Source organism: Schistocerca cancellata, chromosome 4, assembly GCF_023864275.1.
Source record: "Schistocerca cancellata isolate TAMUIC-IGC-003103 chromosome 4, iqSchCanc2.1, whole genome shotgun sequence".
Lineage (NCBI taxonomy): Eukaryota > Metazoa > Arthropoda > Insecta > Orthoptera > Acrididae > Schistocerca > Schistocerca cancellata.
Genome location: NC_064629.1, coordinates 63,554,063 through 63,574,980, shown reverse-complemented (window position 1 = coordinate 63,574,980; position 20,918 = coordinate 63,554,063). Strand labels below are relative to the sequence as shown.

At 42.8% G+C, this 20,918-nt stretch overlaps 1 protein-coding gene across 2 annotated transcripts in view; it reads right to left on the bottom strand.

The window, feature by feature from the left end:
- Positions 1–20,918, bottom strand: part of LOC126183634 (dynamin-binding protein-like) — a 241,347-nt gene that overhangs the window by 92,259 nt on the left and 128,170 nt on the right. For both annotated transcript variants that reach the window (XM_049925755.1, XM_049925756.1), the window contains exon 15: positions 5,510–5,740. In XM_049925755.1, the coding sequence (XP_049781712.1) occupies positions 5,510–5,740 (231 nt within the window). The remainder of the gene's footprint in view (positions 1–5,509; positions 5,741–20,918) is intronic.

The window sequence follows — 20,918 nt, the reverse complement described above, 5'->3', positions numbered from 1 at the left end:
TGCTGACATGTAGACTGCCCTGCAAAATAGGTTGATCTGGCAGGCCAATAGCGTTTTCACTAAACATTCCTGTCACGCATGGCAACCTATATGCCAGGGGCTGGAAAAAAACAGGTTTTTGTCTGTATCTTCTGTCCTATTGTAGCTAGGAGCTTACAAATCCCACAGCACTGATACTTGTGAGGCCTGCTTTCTTTTTATCAAAGCTGGTTGAAATTGATCCAGGGGCTAGGGAGCAGGTCCTGGACAATATAGGCATACACTCTGCTTTATATATACCTCTTCCTCTCCCATCTCTGTATCCACCTCTTCCTCCCCCCATCTCTCAGTCCACCGCATCCTCCCACCTCTATCTGTCCATCTCCTCCTCCCCACTCTGTCTGTCCACTCCTCCTCCCCATCTTTAGGTCCTCCTCCTCCTTCCTCTCTCTTGGAACATATTGTCCTACCCCTCCTCCTGTTCATATCCTAAACTACTCTCTCTGTCCATCACCTTCTCCCTCTCTTCCTTTTCCATCTGCCCCCTACCTCTCTACATCCCTGCCCCCTGCATCACTCCTTACTCCTTCTTCTCCCTGTCCATCTCCTCCTCCACATATTCTCTCTCTCTCTCTCTCTCTCTCTCCCTCTCTCTCTCTTTTTCTCTCTCTGACAATCTCCTCCTGCCTCAATCTCTATCTCCCATTGGCCCCCTCCCCTATCAATCTACTCCTGCCTCTTCTTCCTACATCTCTCCTCCCCAACCCACCCTTCTTCTCTCTTCATTCCCCTCTCAGCTTTTTGCCTCTGTTGTGTAGGCTCTCCTGCATAGCAAGTCAGGAAGGCAGGTTGATATGACAATACAGTATGCCTGTCTCACATGGTAGCCTGCAAGTCAGAGGTTGGAAAAACATTTCTTGCCCCTGACATGCAGGATGGCTTGCAAAGCAGGGCAGTAAGGCAACCAATTCTACCCCCATATTATCTGCCTGTTGCGCAAGGCAGCCTATATGGCAGGGACCAGAAGAAATACATTTTTGCCCATATCTCTGTTCCTATTCGAGCTAAAAGATTGATACTTGAGAGGCCTGCTGTTTCTGTGCCAAATTTTGTTGAAATCAATCAGGAGCTTTTGGAGGAGATCCTGGACATACATACATTCACTCTGATTTATATATATGATGGTCATAAACAGTCTGGAAAGATTGTAAGAGTGTTTAGCATAAACTTGATATGTTGTGGCATTTCCAAGTTAATCAGCATTGAGGTTAACCAATCAGGTCATTGCATGCACAAATTTAAGCAGCCCACCAGATACAATTGGTGTCAGTTGTTCTTACAGCACAGATGATAGCACATGAGACTGCCCAGCCTTTGGCTTGGCTTCAATCATCACAACCATCACAAATCCAATTTTTGTACTGCTTTCTTGTTCAGTTTTAGGTTGTTTGTGGGCTGGGTTCTCTTCTGAAGATAAGAGATGTGGACAGCAGCAGAGGTGGATCCGTGTGAGGATAAAATACATCTTTACAGCTTCTTTAAAAGTTCACACTGTTTGGATTCCACCATGTTACTGGTCAGAAGTGGCCATGGGCAGGCATGAGAAGGAACGCAACAAGTCTTTAATTATTCCATCCTGTTAGTACAGTCAGTGAAGTGCATTTTCTTCTTCACATAATCTTCAGCACTGTAGTGGCTGGCAAGGTAACAGCAAGAGGTGCAGACAGGTGTGTGTTTACACAATGGAGCATTAACACGGCGTACTAATTTCGAAATGGTGTGGACACTGCATGTGGCTCGGCTGCGGTGCAGAGCAGGCAATGGGTGATGTTGGCCAGTCTTGTGGAAGATCACATTGCTGCTCAGAACCTGACAGCAAACTGCTGCCTGGACTCTGGCGAGGATGAGTGATCCTGAGACGGCGGCAGCTGGAGTGTTGCTGGCTGCCCAGGCAAGGCAGATAGGCAGGGGTCTCTCCATCACTGCTCAGTGGAGGCGGTCTTACAATGGTGCAGGAGGACACAAACTGAGCATCCCCTTCCATGGGTTAAGAGGGGCAATGTTTTGTTGTCACTCAGAACCATCTGGAATAGGGCAATGGATGGGGCTGGCATAATCAGCAGTATGCATCAATGACATGGAAATAAGCCAAGCCTGAGTGGCTTGAAGACTGGTACCAGGGCACTGACACCTGTAATGTTGTCACAGAAGTCTTGCTGCTGCTGCTGAGTGGTGCTGATCAGGCATGGGCAATGGCCGGCTGTGGCTGATGTCCACGCCTTGTGGTCTGATGATACAGGAGCTGATCATGCTGCTTTCTGGATGTGGCCTCATTGTAGTCCTGGGCTACGAATTCCACTCCCAGTTCCCCTATAGCTTTATCCATTAGAAAACAAAATGAAGAACATGTTTGGTGACACTGTCTCTGGCGGCACACTTGAATTTGCACTCACAATGGTCTTGTTGGCTAACTTCCATGTTAACTAACTCCGAATTCACACACACACACACACACACACACACACACACACACACACACACACACACACACACACACACACACACACACACCACTCCACAGCCCATGTAGCCACCTTCTAAGTGTAATGGACTACCGGTCAATTAAGTCATTCCCAACATCTCTACACTCTATGAAACAAAACAAAGCATCCTCACGAAGTTGAAGAATCGGCTGAGACTCTGATTCAGACCTCCACTCAACTCTGTACCAAAGATTCACGTTTGATCCTCTCAACAATGCTGCAGATTGTAAGCTCTGCCTTTATCTTGCAGGCAAGACTGGCTGTCTTTACCACCACCTCCGATAGCTGCCAGAAAGGAGAAAGAATCTAGTCTGATCTGAAATGAAACACATCCTTGGTGCCACGAGCCACCACCTGCAGTTGGCTGCACCCTGTGCTCTTCATGTCATCCGGAAGGACCCATTCCACATCTTCTGTGATGCCGCCCCCCCCCCCCCCCCCAAGAGGCACATAAAGTGCACACTCAGTTTTTATCACACTTGTCAGCCATATCCATAATGGGCTGCATCACTTGCCTAACAATGGAGCTCCCGACCAATAACAATTGCACCCTCTGTGAATACCTGGACCCTGCAGGCTGAAACAGGGCACACGATGACAGATGGCTCAGGATCATTATTAGCCCTAGACAGTGACTGAAACCTGTTTGTCAGACAAATTGGGGTAGCACTTCAATCTTTTTCCTAACCTCAATGCAGGCAGCAGCTTCAGCAATCTCTGGACCAATTGAGGGTCCTGAATATAGCTTGGATCCCCACATACAGCCACCCCATAGTGATGCCCATTTGCAAAATACTCAAGCTATTTTGTAAAATTGTTTACAGAATATGACAGTGTACATGTGTTGCGTTACGGCAGTGAAAGAAACCTGTGACCACTGGAGGCAGTGCCACAAGTTCCTCAAAAAAATCTTAACACAACACACACAAATGTCATACTAACAAATGCAAATCCACCTGGTGATGGAGGTTTAAATTTTTGAAACGTGTTGTGGTGATAAATAAACAGTGACTGGTAAAAGTAAACTTGTTGTTACATTTAATAAAATATTTTCACATTTGGAGGAGAAATTTGGTAATTGAAATTTCGTGAGAAGATTCTGCCACAACAAAAAATGCCTTTGTTTTAATGATGTCCACCCCAGAACCTGTACCATTTCAGTGATACTCTCTCTCCTATTTCGTGATAATACAAAATGTGCCACCTTTCTTTGAACTTTTTTGATGTACTCCATCAATCCTATGTGGTAAGGGTCCCACACCACACAGCAGTATTCTAAAAGAGGATGGTCAAGTGTAATGTAGGCAGTCTCCTTAGTAGATCTGTTACATTTCCTAAGTGTCCTGCCAGTAAAATGCAGTCTTTGGTTAGCCTTCTCCAAAACATTTTCTGTGTGTTCCTTCCAATTTAAGTTGTTCGTAATTGTAATTCCTAGTTATTTAGTTGAATTTACAGCCTTTAGATTTGACTGATTTATCGTGTATCCAAAGTTGAACGGATTCCTTTTAGCACTCATGTGAATGACCTCACACTTTTACTTATTTAGGGTCAATTGGCAACTTTTGCACCATACAGATATCTTTTCAAATCATTTTACAATTTCCAGAATGAAATTTTCACTCTGCAGCGAAGTGTGCACTGGTATGAAACTTCCTGGCAGATTAAAACTGTGTTAGAGCACTTGCTCACAAAAGACAAAGGTCCTGAGTTCGAGTCTCGGTCCGGCACATAGTTTTAATCTGCCAGGAAGTTTCGTTTTGCAATTTGTTTTGATGTTCCAATGACTTTATTAGTCGATAAATGGCAGAGTGATCTGCAAACAACCTAAGACGTCTCCTCAGATTGTCTCCAAAATCATTTATATAGATAAGGAACAGCAAAGGGCCTACAACACTACCTTGAGGAACACCAGAAATCACTTCTGTTTTACTCGATGACTTTCCGTCAATTACTGTGAACTGTGACCTCTCTGACAGGAACTCACGAATCCAGTCACATAACTGAGACAATAGTCCATAAGCACGGAATTTCACTACAAGCCGCTTGTGTGGTATTGTGTCAAAAGCCTTCTGGAAATCCAGAAATATGGAATCAATGTGAAATCCCTTGTCAGTAGTACTCAATGCTTCATGTGAGTAAAAAGCTAGTTGTCTTTAACAAGAACGATGTTTTCTACATCCGTGTTAACTGTGTGTCAATACACCGTTTTCTTCGAGGTAATTCATAATGTTCAAACACAATATATGTAACAAAATCCTGCTGCATATTAGTGTTAATAATATGGGCATGTAATTTGGTGGATTGCTCCTACTACCTTTCTTGAATATTGGTGTGACCTGTGCAACTTTCCAGTCTTTCGGTACGGATCTTTTGTTGAGCAAATGGTTGTATATGATTGCTAAGTATGGAGTTATTGCATCAGCATACTCTGAAAGGAACCTAACTGGTATACAGTGTGGACTAGAAGACTTGCTTTTATTAAGTGATTTAAGTTGCTTCACTACTCCGATAACTTACTTCGTCTTCTTTTGCGAAGACATTTCAGAAGGCTGTGTTTAGGAACTCTGCTTTGGCAGCACTGTCTTTGATAGTATCTCCATAGCTATCGCACAGAGAAGGCATTGATTGATTTAAAATGTTATTTTAATGCAGCAGACACTTATATGTGCTTTTGCACCTAACATCCCCTCATGTGCAGAGATATTTCACGATTTTGTTTGAGTATGATTTTGGTTTGTAAGTCATGCACATTTATATGTTTCCATCTCATGGATTTGAGGGTCATACCGATATCTGCGCAAACATGTCTACTATATTATTTAAAATAGCTTAATCCAACTACTAAAACTCCACTTTTACATAACATTTTAAAATGAGATTGAACACACACACACACACACACACACACACACACACACACACACACACACAATGGTTTTAAACAGCACAAATAAAATGTAATAACTTAGAGAAATAATAATACTCACAAACTCCTTCCAGAACTGCCGACTTATAAGCCTTTGAATTTGGCTGAAGTCTTCAACTTCTGAATGTCTTTCTTGATAGAAGTAACTTACTGATTCACCCAAATTGCTATGGGCTGTTACCATTTCATGAATATGATTCATAAAAATCTCTACATTTTTCATAAACAGTCGAATAGTTTTTTCCAGTAGATGGAATTGCGTTTCATATTCTTGAAAAATAGGATCTTTTGTCTGTGAAAAGAAAATTAATAATGTCAGGCATGGAACAAAGATGGGTGAAGTGAGAAAATTTACTGCAGCACAGAACATGAGGCAGTAAGCCAGAAGGCTAGTATGTACCAGATAAAGTTGTACATAAGTAACAAACTGTTTCAAAACCTTTTCAGGCTTCTGAGCTATTCTGTGTTCTCCTAGTCTCACCTTCAATATATGGCACAAATGTTGCTAAGAATCTATTATATTCAGATAAAGTTTATTTGCTACATTAAAAACCAATGTTGTTATCACTGTCCTGGTCATCTAGCCAGTCTAACAATTATCTAAAATTTCTCTTTAAAATATATTCCTATATTGTTTAAGTATAATTCATTGTGATTTACTTGTCAAGTAAAATTATCACTTCAGCGGAGGTTGTTTGTTTCCCTGAAACATGAACTGTTGACAATATGCCCTTTGATTCACACCAGACTAGGCTAAATCATCATCAGCAAAGCTACTCTGCTAATTAAATCATGCCACAGGTTCACTGTACTGCTGAGATGGAGGACTCTTGGAACCGTGGCCACAAAATGGAGCTCTCTTGTGTTGTGAGTCGCCACCATGAGCACACACTAAATGGCTTAGACTTCTTTACCTTTTCACTTCCCTTCTCCTCCAAGATGGGTCTATGGGCCTGCAGGTACAAGAGTTACATCCCCCCCCCCCCCTCACCTACCGGCAGTCCTTAACATGGTAATAAGAAAATAAAGAGATACTGTTTCTTTTACTGAACATGTGTATGTTACTTGTAAGCCCACTGTTTTTAAATCCTGACTACATCGCTTCCCAATAAGTGGGTAATATACAAAACTAGTCAAGTTCAGTTGTCAATGTATACGGTAAACTTTACACTGAAAATCCAAAGCTACTGAAAACCTACAGCCATTGTACAAGGAGTAATGAAAATGTTTTAATAGATGGGACTCCACATGAAAAGTCACAACCTCCTCCTGTGTTCGTTTAATCCTGCCGATAACTACACTGTTATCAAGTGACGTTGATCACTTAAGATCACATGATCATCCAATTGAAATAAAGAAAAGTAGTGAACAGTTAAGAAATACAATTTTTCAGAGGGACAGCCATTGAATTACTTTAAAGTTCAGAAGCTAGTGTAGATGATGACCAGTGGGTGTCATACTGTAAGGCAGATAATTCTTTGGGGCTGCCTGTACCTGAAATCCATTCCACTGCCTGTACCTGAAATCCATTACACTCTGAAAAACTACATGGCAGCAAAGCTGCTACACCACCTTACAGAAAAACAAAATCAGCACAGTGCATCATGATGTAAAGAAAAGTTTTGAAGTGTGACATCCTGGCATTTGATTAGGTCTATTAAAAGCCAAAGAAACTAGGTTTATTGCTATGAAATTCCAAAGAAGTTGTAAAACACACTGTAAATGTTTAAATGTCTGTGAACAACTGCCACAATCCAAAAACCTGGGTGCAAAAGACCTCTATACTGTGTGCCCAGACAATCCTGTCAGCACCAAATATCCCAAGTGATGTAGCTGGCAATTAGGTCCCTTGAGTCTGAGGGACCTGTGTGCCTGCTACACCCATGGGTATTTGGATCTTCCTACCTGAGTAATTGTCTTCCTGAACTCCAGAGAGGAGAACTTGCTTTCTAACATGTTCCTGCATCCGACCAGAACCCTGGGCTTAACGTCTGGTAACATACATCCCCCACCCATCTTTTATTATTATTATTATTATTTCTTTCCTTTCTCAGACGTTATGTCTGGTTAAAAATGGAAAGTGAGACGGACCTTGATCAAGCGTGACTTCCTTTTAACTGTACGGTATATGTTACATTGCATTTAGGAACTTTCGGGTAATTGAACATGTATCAATAATTACAGATTCCTGTAGTTGTATATATACATTTGGATGTAGCTGTATTGTGTTGATGTACTGGTGGATATTGTGTGGTATGACTCCTGTAGTTGATAGTATAATTGGTATAATGTCAACTTTATCCTGATGCCAAATGTCTGACTTCTTCAGCCAGTTGAATGAATTTTTAAATTTTTTCTCCTGTTATCTTCTGTATATTTGTTGTATTGGATATGGATATTTCGATTAGTTGTGTTAATTTCTTCTTTTTATTGGTGAGTATGATGTCAGGTTTGTTATGTGGTGTTGTTTTATCTGTTATAATCGTTCTGTTCCAGTATAATTTGTATTCATCATTCTCCAGTACATTTTGTGGTGCATACTTGTATGTGGGAATGTGTTGTTTTATTAGTTTATGTTGCATGGCAAGTTGCTGATTTATTTTTGCTACATTGTCGTGTCTTCTGGTGTATTCTGTATTTGCTATTATTGTACGTCCTCTTGTGATGTGATCTACTGTTTCTATTTGTTGTTTGAAAAATCTGCATTTATCTGTTGTGGTATTGGGATCGTTAATAATATGCTTGCTGTAACATCTGGTGTTTATTGTTTGATCCTGTATTGCAATCATGAATCCTTCCGTCTCACTGTATATATTACCTTTTCTTAGCCATGTGTTAGATGCGTCTTGATCGATGTGTGGCTGTGTTAGATGATACGGGTGCTTGCCATGTAGTGTTTTCTTTTTCCAATTTACTTTCTTCGTATCTGTTGATGTTATGTGATCTAAAGGGTTGTAGAAGTGGTTATGAAATTGCAGTGGTGTAGCCGATATATTTGTATGAGTGATTGCTTTGTGTATTTTGCTAGTTGCTGCTCGTTCTAGAAAGAACTTTCTTAAATTGTCTACCTGTACATAATGTAGGTTTTTTATGTCGATGAATCCCCTTCCTCCTTCCTTTCTGCTTAATGTGAATCTTTCTGTTGCTGAATGTATGTGATATATTCTATATTTGTGGCATTGTGAACGTGTAAGTGTATTGAGTGCTTCTAGGTCTGTGTTACTCCATTTCACTACTCCAAATGAGTAGGTCAATATTGGTATAGCATAAGTATTTATAGCTTTTGTCTTGTTTCTTGCTGTCAATTCTGTTTTCAGTATTTTTGTTAGTCTTTGTCTATATTTTTCTTTTAGTTCTTCTTTAATATTTGTATTATCTATTCCTATTTTTTGTCTGTATCCTAGATATTTGTAGGCATCTGTTTTTTCCATCGCTTCTATGGAGTCACTGTGGTTATTCAATATGTAATCTTCTTGTTTAGCGTGTTTTCCCTTGACTATGCTATTTTTCTTACATTTGTCTGTTCCAAAAGCCATATTTATATCATTGCTGAATAATTCTGTTACCTTTAGTAATTGGTTGAGTTGTTGATTGGTTGCTGCCAGTAGTTTTAGATCATCCATGTATAGCAAATGTGTGATTTTGTGTGGGTATGTTCCAGTAATATTATATCCCTAATTTGTATTATTTAGCATGTTGGATAGTGGGTTCAGAGCAAGACAGAACCAGAAAGGACTTAATGAGTCTCCTTGGTATATTCCACGGTTAATCTGTATTGGCTGTGATGTGATGTTATCTGAATTTGTTTGGATATTAAGTGTGGTTTTCCAGTTTTTCATTACTATGTTTAGAAACTGTATCAATTTAGGATCTACTTTGTATATTTCCAATATCTGTAGTAACCATGAGTGGGGTACACTATCAAAGGCTTTTTGGTAATCAATGTATGTGGAGTGTAGCGACCTTTGTTTAGTTTTAGCTTGATATGTCACCTCTGTATCTATTATCAGTTGCTCTTTACATCCTCGTGCTCCTTTGCAGCAGCCTTTTTGTTCTTCATTTATAATTTTGTTGTGTGTTGTATGTGTCATTAATTTCTGTGTAATGACTGAAGTTAATATTTTGTAGATTGTTGGTAGGCATGTTATGGGGCGATATTTAGCTGGGTTTGCTGTGTGTGCTTGATCTTTAGGTTTCAGATAGGTTATTCCATGTGCAAGTGTATCAGGGAATGTGTATTGGTCTGCAATATAACTGTTAAATAATTTAGTTAGATGTGAATGTGTTGAGGTGAACTTCTTTAGCCAGTAATTTGCTATTTTATCATTTCCAGGGGCTTTCCAATTGTGTGTAGAATTAATTGCTCGGGTGACTTCATGTTGCAAAATTATCACTTCAGGCATTTGTGGTATCATCTTGTATGAGTCTGTTTCTGCTTGTATCCACCATGCATGCCTGTTATGTTGTACTGGGTTTGACCATATGTTGCTCCAGAAGTGTTCCATGTCTGTTATGTTTGGTGGATTGTCTATTTTAATGTGTGTGTTATCTATTGTCTGGTAAAATTTCTTTTGGTTTGTGTTGAATGTTTGGTTTTGTTTCCTTCTATTTTCACTTTTTTTGTATCTTCTAAGTCGTTTGGCCAATGCTTGTAATTTCTGCTTCTTTTCATCTAATTGCTCTATTGCTTCTTGTTGTGAGATTTTACCAAACCTTTTTCGTTTTTTGTCTGATATTTCATTTCTTATAAATTGTGTTAGCTGTCCGATGTCTTTTCTCAGTTTTTCTATTCTGATCTGTAGCCTGTGTTGCCATGCTGGTTTTGTGGGTTTCTTCTGTGTGTTGGTTTGTTCTGATCTCTGCCTAGTGTGTATATTTAGTGTAGTGAGTGCTCCTATATAAACCAGTAGTTGTAACTCTTCCATAGTTGTATTTTCATTTATTTTGTTCTGTATGATTGTGTTGTATTATTATTATTATTTTATATATACAGGATGTATATACATAAAGTCCAGGAATACTTTCAATTATTTATTGCACATGAACTAAACATTGTACAGATGTCATACATATTGCACTTTGAAGAGAAACTCTGAAAGTTTTTTGCAAACATTCAATATGCGAACCATGAGTGACCCGGCAGATGTCAATATGGTAATCGAATTCTTGCCATACCCATCCCAGCATGACATGATCAACTGTGGCAGTCACTTCCCGTATTCTCTCCCGGAGCTCTGCTACATCATGTGGTAGATGTGGTACATACATGAGATCTTTAATGCGTCCCCACAGGAAAAAGTCCCACACAGTGAGATCTGGTGATCGGGGAGGCCATTTCATGAAACAGCTGTCACTTTCTGTAGCACGGCTGATTCATCGATGTAGCAGCTCCGTGTTCAGGTACAAGCGAACTTCACGATGAAAATGGGGTGGAGCTCCATCCTGCTAAAAGATGAATGGAGAGTCCGATTGCATCTGAGGCATCAGCAATTGCTGCAACATGTCCAAGTAGGAATATCCAGTGACAGTGCTCTCGGCGAAAAAGAATGGCGCCCATAGTGTTTTCAATGTGACAAGGCACAAAAAACATTTACCTTTGGGGAATCATGATCAAATTCAATGCATTTGTGTGGATGCTTTGTACCCCAGATTCAACAATTATGCCTGTTCACTTCCCCATTAGTGTGAAAAGTGGCTTCGTTGCCAAAAATTAAGCGATCAACAATGCCACCACCATCCTCATTCAATTGTTGCAACTGCAAACAAAACAAAGACACCTGTCTTTGTCATTGTCATTGAGCTTCTGCACTGGCCCAATTTGAATGGTTTCATTGACAGCTTCTGTTGCAGGACTTTCCACACTGTCATTGGAGCCATTTCGAGTTCACTGGATGCACGACACACCGATTTCTTTGGACTCCTTATGAATGTCTCTTATACGCGCTCCACACTCACTTCACTCACACTGGGACGTCTGCTTCTCTTTGCTGGGGCACAAGCAACCTGTCACAACAAATTTGTTGTGCCAGTGGTAAATGGCCTTCCTTGTTGGTGGTTTCTTATTGTACTTAGTTCCTTAGTTCTAAACATCCGCTGAACAGCTGTAGTGCACTTGTTTTTGTTGAATTCCAACACACAGAAAGCTCGCTCCATACCTGAACTCACCGTGTTTGTGATTAGGTCTGACTATTGGCAAAATTACTAAACTACACTGTGGCAGTATACATAAAAAAAAAACTTTTAGGGTTTCTCTTCAAAATGACATATGTATGATATCTGCACAATGTTTGGTTCTTGTGCAATAAATAATTGAAAGTGTTCCCAGACTTTATGTACACCCTGTATTATTTATTTGCTCAGTTATTTTTAATAATTTTTTATCCCAATCACCCCCCCCCCCCCTCTCTCTCTCTCTCTCTCTCTCTCTCTCTCTCTCTGTTTTCCTACCCCATCTCCTTTTCAGTTTTTAGTTTCACTCTTCGTTTCACTTCTTGCTTCTCTTCCTCTATCTCCTTTTATTTCTTACTCTGCCCCTATATCATCTTTGGACTGATGCTGGCTCAATGCTTGCCAATATTATATCATCTTTGGACTGATGCTGGCTCAATGCTTGCCAATATATTCCCTTGTGCGTCTTACTCTCTCAGACACCTCCTCCTTCCATCCTCACAACAGGTGGGTCCTTTTCATCTGGAGGTTGAGGATTTTACCCTCACCTTAATCTGCAATCTCTCTCTCTTTTCTCCCTGAATAGTTCTGAAGGCTTGGAATACTAACCTCCCACCCCCTCCAACAATACCTAAATATGCTTATGAATGGTACTGGAATTTCGCACACTGAAGGTAAGAACTGTAGAGCCACTCAGTCTCTCTGCAACTTTATAGTTACATTCAAGATATTTCATGACTTTCTACCCTGCCATCATACAGCTCACAAGTTGATCACTTCATGGTATTCACAAATGACACACGAGATAAGCATCTTCTCAAGAAGTTCATTAGCAGAAACATTTTCACAGCAACTTTCAGTCTAGGAAATAACCAATGGAAACCTTATTCCACTAGCACCATTAGAGCTTTCGGTAAACTTCTGAGATATTCTGATAATAAATTAGCACTATCAACTGAATAAGTACACACATTTGAATAACATTATGCATGCATATTAGCACAAGAGAGACCAGCACATATGGCAACTAGGTGATATGACTGTGAATCACTTAAGTGCTGGTAGTACTAGACAGGAATCTGTTTCTCACAGATGTCGAGTCGTGCACGACTTGTGATTCACATGGTGAATGTGATGACCTAGGTAATTGCACAGAAGCTGAATTGTTGCAAAATTAACTGAATTTGGGGATCATGGAAGTGCTTCAAGTAATGACCCTGCTATAAGAGACATTTTTGGACACTTCTGTGTGTACAGAAAGATTTCATTCTCAGGAGTGTCCCCTATTGGAAGAAATGGTCCCAAAAAACGTTTGATGAACATTGCCTAGATTATAATTTTGCTCTTACTGCCTTGTGTTCCTCCAGCAATGCATGTAGGTGTTGGTTCTCCGACTGGGCACAGTGCTGTTAACCCATATTATAAAGCAGTAAATGCTACTGCTGGAAAATGTGTAGTGTACAGACATAATCACCAGCATGGCAAATACACTGCCTGACAAAAAAGTGAAGCGCCCAGAATACATGATTGGATGCTATGGAACAGTGAGCTGGGACCACCACACCTACTATCCTAGCAGTCATTAATTTTTTTCTGCTCATTTTCCACTTCAAATATAATATTTTACGTACTGTGTATGTAACATACATTTGAATCCTTCAGAACATTAATCAGATGGTGCTTCATGTAAATTCATTACTCAGACTACAATTATTTACATGCTGATTACAATTTAAAGTGAGCTGGTCAGTCATGTTGAACATATTGATGCATATCACCACAAATCTATGACCCCTGCCTTTACAGTTTTACAGTCCCAGATACACTAAACACTATGTCAGCCATCTTTGCATTTGTTCAGTAATTGAAATAGGGAATGGTGTTGCAGTCCTCTACTGTAAATGAGTTTTTGAAAGCTAGGTTTAGAATTTCGGCGTTCTGTTTATCATCATCCGTTACATTACCCGTACTGTCAGCAAGCGAAGGTATTGCATTATTTGTAGCGTTCATAGATTTTACGTACGACCAACATTTTTTGGGGTTGTTTTTAGAATCTGCAGATAAAATATTGCTTTCAAATTTATTAAAAGAATCTCTCATTGACCTTTTGACAGATGCTTTCATTTCGCATAATTTCTGTTTGTCAGCAGGGCAGTGATTACGTTTAAAATAACTTTGCAAAATTCTTTGCTTTCTCAGTAACTTCCTAATATGTTTGTTGAATCAAGGAGGATCTTTTCCCTCCCCTATATTCTCCAGAATGCGGTGGACAATACCTTTAAATTCCAACCAAAGATGCTCAGTACCTTTGTGTCCCGTAGTGAATACTTGGAGCTGACTATGAAGATATTCATTAATGACACTTTATTTGCTTTCCCAAACAAGAAAACTGTACGCTTTTTTTTTTCCTTCCACTGGCATAGAAGCCACAGTGACATTATGGTCACTAATAACTTCTTCTAGATTAACTTCCTCAAAAAGATCAGGTCTGTTTGTCACCAAGATATCTAATATGTTGCCATCTCGAGTTGGTTTTCTAACCAATTGGTCAAGGTTGTATGTTGAGAGCGCTCCTAGAATAACTTCACATGAGTCTCTGCTTCTGCCCCCCTGTGATAAATGTGTAATTTTCCCAGTCAATGGACACCAGACTAAACTCTCCACCTATAACTAATGGATAATTTGGATATTTATTTCCTATGTACTCAAGACTTTCCCTGAAACATTCTGTGACATTTGTTGCAGATGCTGGTGGTCTATAAAAACATCCTAATAAAATGGACACTCCTCCTCCGATTGACAGCTTTATCCAGACTATTTCACAGCCCGGTCCAGTATTGATCTCAACTGCGTTTAAACAGCTTTTAACTGCAATGAACACACCACTTCCTATAGTATCAGTTCTATCCTTCCTAAACATTGTCCAATCTGAGTTCAAAATTACACTGCTATCTATGTCTGGTTTACACCGGCTTTTGGTACCTAATACAATATTGGCATTACTACTGTTTATTTCGGAGAGCAACTCAGGGATCTTGCTACAGACACTTCGACAATTTACTAACATGAGATTAAGCATATTTAAATTCTTTGGAATGACCTGTTACGGCGAACTAACAATTTTTACAGTTGGCACACCCACATCATAGTCACGAACTGGTAATTTTTTCAGACTAATGGTTTGTTTCCCGTGGGGAGGAACCTAATCTAAAAAAAACCTATGTGCATGCCACAATTACTGTGCTACCCATGTAGCTGCTTACAATGTGTAGTCCACCACAGATCTATCAAGGGGCATCCTACAACCCCATAGTGTAGGTTGAGGAATCTACAACCATTTCGTCACAGTCGACATAGCCTCTGGTTTAGATTCTCCACTAGACTCCAAACCAGAGGACCCCGGTCCACCCTGGGTACGATGCTGTAAATCGTCAGCTTGGCTTCCACTCCTCGAGAGATGGAGGCCGTCTACGCCAATTTAGCCAGCTGTCGAAAGGACCCAAGGATTTCCTCAGAACCCTGACGATTGGCATCGTTGGTGCCAACATGTGCAACAATCTGCAGCTGGCTGCAACCTGCACACTCGATAGCCACCGGAAGAGTCTTTTCCACATCCTGGACAAGGCCCCCCAGCAAGCACACCGAGTGAACTTTGGACTTCTTCCCCACCCTAGCCATTATGTTCCTGAGGGGCTCCATGACCTGCCTAACATTGGAGCTCCCAATAACTAACAAATCCCTATCCCACATACCTGTCCCGAACTGCTAAAGGAGTGGCCACTATCCTGGCAGAAGGAGCATTCTCAACCAGCTCAGCCTCACCCCCTGAACAGATTGCACACTGAATCTATTAGCAAAGTGCATGGGATTTGGCAGGAACCTGCATCCCCCATGCAGCCTTTGCCTTGAGGCTCGAGACCTCGACACAGTCTGCCACCCACACTGAGATGAGAGTGGGCTGGACGGCTCAGTCGCACCTGAGGTCGGGTCAGTGACAGAGCTGTGACATCCCCCCTGCACATCTAGTACAGCAGAGGCTGCCCCAGGCACCCCATACAAGCCACACATCAAGGTGGCACTCTGGAGCCTGTTGACTGTGGCCAACAAAGCTTACAGCTGTGTTTCGACTGTGTTTAACTCCTCCTTCAGCCGCACACAGCAGACACAGTCCGTATCAATCTAGCTAATATGTGATTTACTATAAGAAACTTAAGGAAACCTACTGCCACACAAGGTTAACGGCTACACTCTAGTTGGCAAAAAGGACACTCAACAATGAAAAACAATAAAAATGTGTGTTGGAAGCTAGATCTGGCACTTATTTTCCTGCTAGGGGCTATCTAGTGAATACTAAAGAAGATAAAAACAGTGACACAGTAATCTGCTAGAGGTTATCTAGTGAATATTATTAAAGAATTAAACAGTAACCTACAGTAAGCTACACCTACTGATTATCCCTCATATTTATAATATAAGCAAACATTTACGTACACATGAAAATGACCTAATAAAACTATAAAAATTGCTATCTTCAATGTATCAAGTCTAAATGACACTAATAAATGTAAATACTGAGTATTGTACACTGACTTAATTGATAATCCCACATATTAAATGTCAGTTAAAAATATAAACAAACGTTTGTGCAGTCTACATATACACTATGTGATCAAAAGTATTCAGACACCTGGCTGAAAATGACTTACAAGTTCATGGCACCCTCCTTTGGTAATGCTGGAATTCGGTATGGTGTTGACCCACCCTTAGCCTTGATGACAGCTTCCATTCTCGTAGGCATACGTTCAGTCAGGTGCTGGAAGATTTCTTGGTGAGTGGCAGCCCATTCGTCACAGAGTGTTACTCCTCATATCATTATGCGGGTATCCATCAGGTATGACTTCAGTTTATGGCTGGTAGTGACTGAGGGAGCTCTGATGCACAATAGTACACCAGGGACATCCAGCATCCTCAAGCAGGAGAGATATCAATGTCAGTCAGTGAGGCCTGGCATGGAGTCGAGATTCCAAAACATCCCAAAGGTGTTCTATAGGATTCAGGTCAGGACTCTGTGCAGGCCAGTCCATTACAGGGATGTTATTGTCATGCAACCACTCCACCACAGGCTGGGCTGTGCATTACGAACAGGTGCTTCATCATGTTGAAAGATGCAATCACCATCCTTGAATTGCTCTTCAGCAGTGGGAAGCAAGAAGGTGCTTAAAACATCAATGTAGTCTTGTGCTGTAATAGTGCCACGCAAAACAACAAGGGGTGCAGCGAGCCCCCTCCATGAAAAACACGACCACACCATAACACCACCGCCTACGAATTTTACTGTTGGCACTATGCCCGCTGGCAGATGACGTTCACCGGGCATTCACCAGACCCACACCCTGCCATTCGATTGCCACATTGTGTACCGTGATTCGTCACTCCACCCAACATTTTTCCACTGTTCAATCATTCAATGTTTACACTCTTGAAACCAAGCGAAGCATTGTTTGGCATTTACTGGCGTGATTTTTTTTTTTTTTTTTTTTTTTTTTTTTTGTGGTTTTAGGGCGCACAACTTCAATGGTCATTAGCGCCCTGACTACTCTAAGAATGCACCGCGAGGCACAAGTTGACAACAACAACTAAAAGGGAAAACACGATAAAGGACAGACTGACAGGCATAGGATTAAAAAACAACATCATCAAATGTCCTTAGCGAGGTTTGTCAAATTGATAAAACAAAGAACACGAGCAGCTGCTCGTGGGTCATCCGCTAAAATGGCATCGAAAGTATTAGGCAGGTTAAGATCGAGGCGCAGTGTGTTAAGATCTGGACAGGACATTAAAATGTGTCTAACCGTCAGCAAGTGCCCACATGGGCAGAACGGCGCCGGCGCAGCTGTCAGCAGATGGCGATGGCTGAACCGGCAGTGTCCAATTCTTAACCGGGCTAAAACGACCTCCTCCCGCCGAGAAGGGCGTGAGGAGGACGTCCAAGCCACGGGAAGAGGTTTTAAGGCCCGAAGCTTGTTGTCTGTAAGTGCAGCCCAATCGGCATGCCACAGCGATAAGATGCGCCGGCAAATGACCCTGCTAAAATCGGACGAAGGGACACAACAAGAAGCTGTCCGAGGCTGGAGGACCGCAGCCTTGGCCGCGGCATCTGCAGCTTCGTTCCCAGGGATACCGACATGGCCAGGAACCCACATAAAGCTAACTGGAGAACCGACATCCACCAGCTGCTGAAGAGAGCGTTGGATCCGGTGTACGAAAGGGTGAACCGGGTATGGATCACTGAGGCTCTGGATGGCGCTCAGGGAATCTGAGCAGATGACATAAGCAGAATTTCGGTGGCGGCAGATGTAAAGAACAGCCTGGTAGAGGGCAAAGAGCTCAGCTGTGAAGACCGAACAATGGCCATGGAGCCGGTATTTGAAACTTTGTGCCCCGACAATAAAGGAACACCCGACCCCGTCATTGGTCTTAGAGCCATCTGTATAAATGAAAGTCATGTTGATGAACTTCGAACGAAGTTCCAAAAAACGGGAGTGGTAGACCGAACCAGGAGTGACCTCTTTTGGGAGCGAGCTGAGGTCAAGGTGAACGCGGACCTGAGCCTGGAGCCAAGGTGGCGTGCGGCTCTCGCCCACTTGAAAGGTTGCAGGGAGTGAAAAATTAAGGTGTTGAAGGAGGCGACGAAAGCGAACACCAGGGGGTAGCAGGGCAGAGACATACAACCCGTATTGACGGTCAAGAGAGTCGTCAAAAAAGGAACGATAAGACGGATGGTCGGGCATTGACAGTAGCCGACAGGCATACCGACAAAGCAGTATATGGCGCCGGTAGGTGAGTGGCAATTCGCCAGCGTCAGCATGAAGACTCTCTACGGGACTGGTATAAAATGCTCCGATCGCAAGTCGTAAACCCCGATGTTGTATGGAGTTGAGGCGGCGTAAGATGGATGGCCGTGCAGAGGAGTATACGAAGCTCCCATAATCCAGCTTGGAGCGGACGATCGACCGATATAGACGAAGTAGGACGGTTCGATCCGCTCCCCACGACATACCACTGAGAACACGGAGGACATTTAAAGAACGGGGACAACGGGCGGCCAAATATGACACATGTGGAGACCAGCTAAGTTTCCTGTCAAATGTAAGGCCTAAAAATTTGGTTGTCTCCACGATTGGGAGAGCAACGGGACCGAGTTGTAAGGACGGTGGGAGTAACTCTTTGTAGCGCCAGAAGTTACTACAGACTGTCTTCTCGGCAGAAAAACGGAAGCCATTGGCGACACTCCAGGAGTAAAGACAGTCAAGAGAACGCTGAAGACAGCGCTCCAGGACACGTGTACACTGCGCGCTGCAATAGATGGTAAAATCGTCCACAAAAAGGGAGCCTGATACATCAGCTGGGAGGCAATCCATTATTGGATTGATCGCGATGGCGAAGAGAGCGACGCTCAAAACTGAGCCCTGTGGCACCCCATTCTCCTGGCGAAAGGTGTCGGACAGGACAGAACCCACACGTACCCTGAACTGTCGATCCATTAAAAAGGAACGAATAAAAAGAGGGAGGCGACCGCGAAGGCCCCATGTATGCATGGTGCGGAGAATTCCCACCCTCCAACAGGTGTCGTAAGCCTTCTCCAAATCAAAGAACACAGCCGCGGTCGGGCGCTTCCGCAAGAAGTTATTCATAATGAAGGTCGACAATGTAACCAGATGGTCAACAGCAGAGCGGCGCCTACGAAATCCACATTGTACATTGGTAAGTAGGCGTCGAGACTCGAGCAGCCAAACCAATCGAGAGTTAACCATTCGCTCCATCACTTTACAGACACAGCTGGTAAGCGAGATAGGTCGATAACTGGAAGGCAAGTGCTTGTCCTTCCCCGGCTTAGGAATCGGGACAACAATAGACTCGCGCCAGCATGCGGGAACATGTCCCTCAATCCAGATGCGATTGTATGTACGAAGAAGAAAACCTTTACCCGCAGGAGAAAGGTTCTTCAGCATCTGAATATGAATAGAACCAGGCCCTGGAGTGGAGGACCGTGATCGGCCAAGTGCGGTTTCGAGTTCCCGCATGGTGAATGGGGCATTATAACTTTCACAATTCGAGGAGCGGAAGTCAGGTGGCCTAGCCTCCTCTGCCTGTTTGCGGGGGAGGAAGGCAAGGTGGTAATGAGCGGAGCTCGAAACCTCTGCGAAAAAGCGGCCGAAGGCATTGGAGACAGCCTCAGGGGCCACAAGGACGTCATTCGCGACCTTCAAGCCAGAAACTGGGGAGTGGACCTTAGTGCCAGATAGCCGGCGCAGGCTACCCCAGACAACAGAAGGAGGAGTAAAACTGTTTAAGGTGCTTGTGAAAGCAGCCCAGCTGGCTTTCTTGCTTTCTTTAATAATACGACGACACTGAGCACGTAATCGTTTATAATTAATACAATTCGCCACTGTAGGGTGGCGTTTAAAGGTGCGTAAAGCACGTCGACGAGCACGTAAAGCATCTCTACATGCTGCGGTCCACCAGGGGACCGGTACGCGATGTGGAGAAGAAGGAGGGTGAGGGATGGAATATTCAGCAGCAGCGAGAATGATTTCCGTGAGGTGTGCGACCTGACGATCGCAGCTTGTGAAGGTTTGATCCTGAAAGGTCGCCCTGGAAGAGAAGAGCCCCCAGTCTGCCTTGGAGATGGTCCAACTAGAGGAGCACGGAGAGGGAGTATGCTGCAGGAGATGGATAACACACGGGAAGTGGTCGCTCGAATATGTATCAGCAAGTGCATACCACTCAAACCGGCGTGCAAGTTGGGGAGTACATATAGAGAGGTCTAAATGGGAATAGGTGTGAGATGTGTCTGAAAGAAAAGTAGGGGCGCCAGTATTGAGGCAGACAAGATTGAGCTGGTTGAAAAGGTCTGCTAACAAGGAGCCCCTCGGGCAGGATGCTGGAGAGCCCCAAAGGGGATGGTGGGCATTGAAGTCTCCAGTTAACAAAAATGGTGCAGGTAGCTGAGCAATAAGTTGCATCATGTCTGCCCTGGTAACGGCAGATGACGATGGAGTGTAAACGGTACAAAAGGAAAACGTAAAAGTGGGGAGAGTAATGCGGATGGCAACTGCCTGCAGGCCGGTGTGCAACGTGATGGGATCGTAGTAAATATCATCCCGGACCAGCAACATAACCCCTCCATGAGCTGGGATACCTACCACTGGGGGGTAGGTCAAAACGCACAGAGGTGTAGTGTGCCAAGGCAATTTGATCGCATGGGCATAGCTTCGTTTCCTGGAGGGCTACGACGAGCG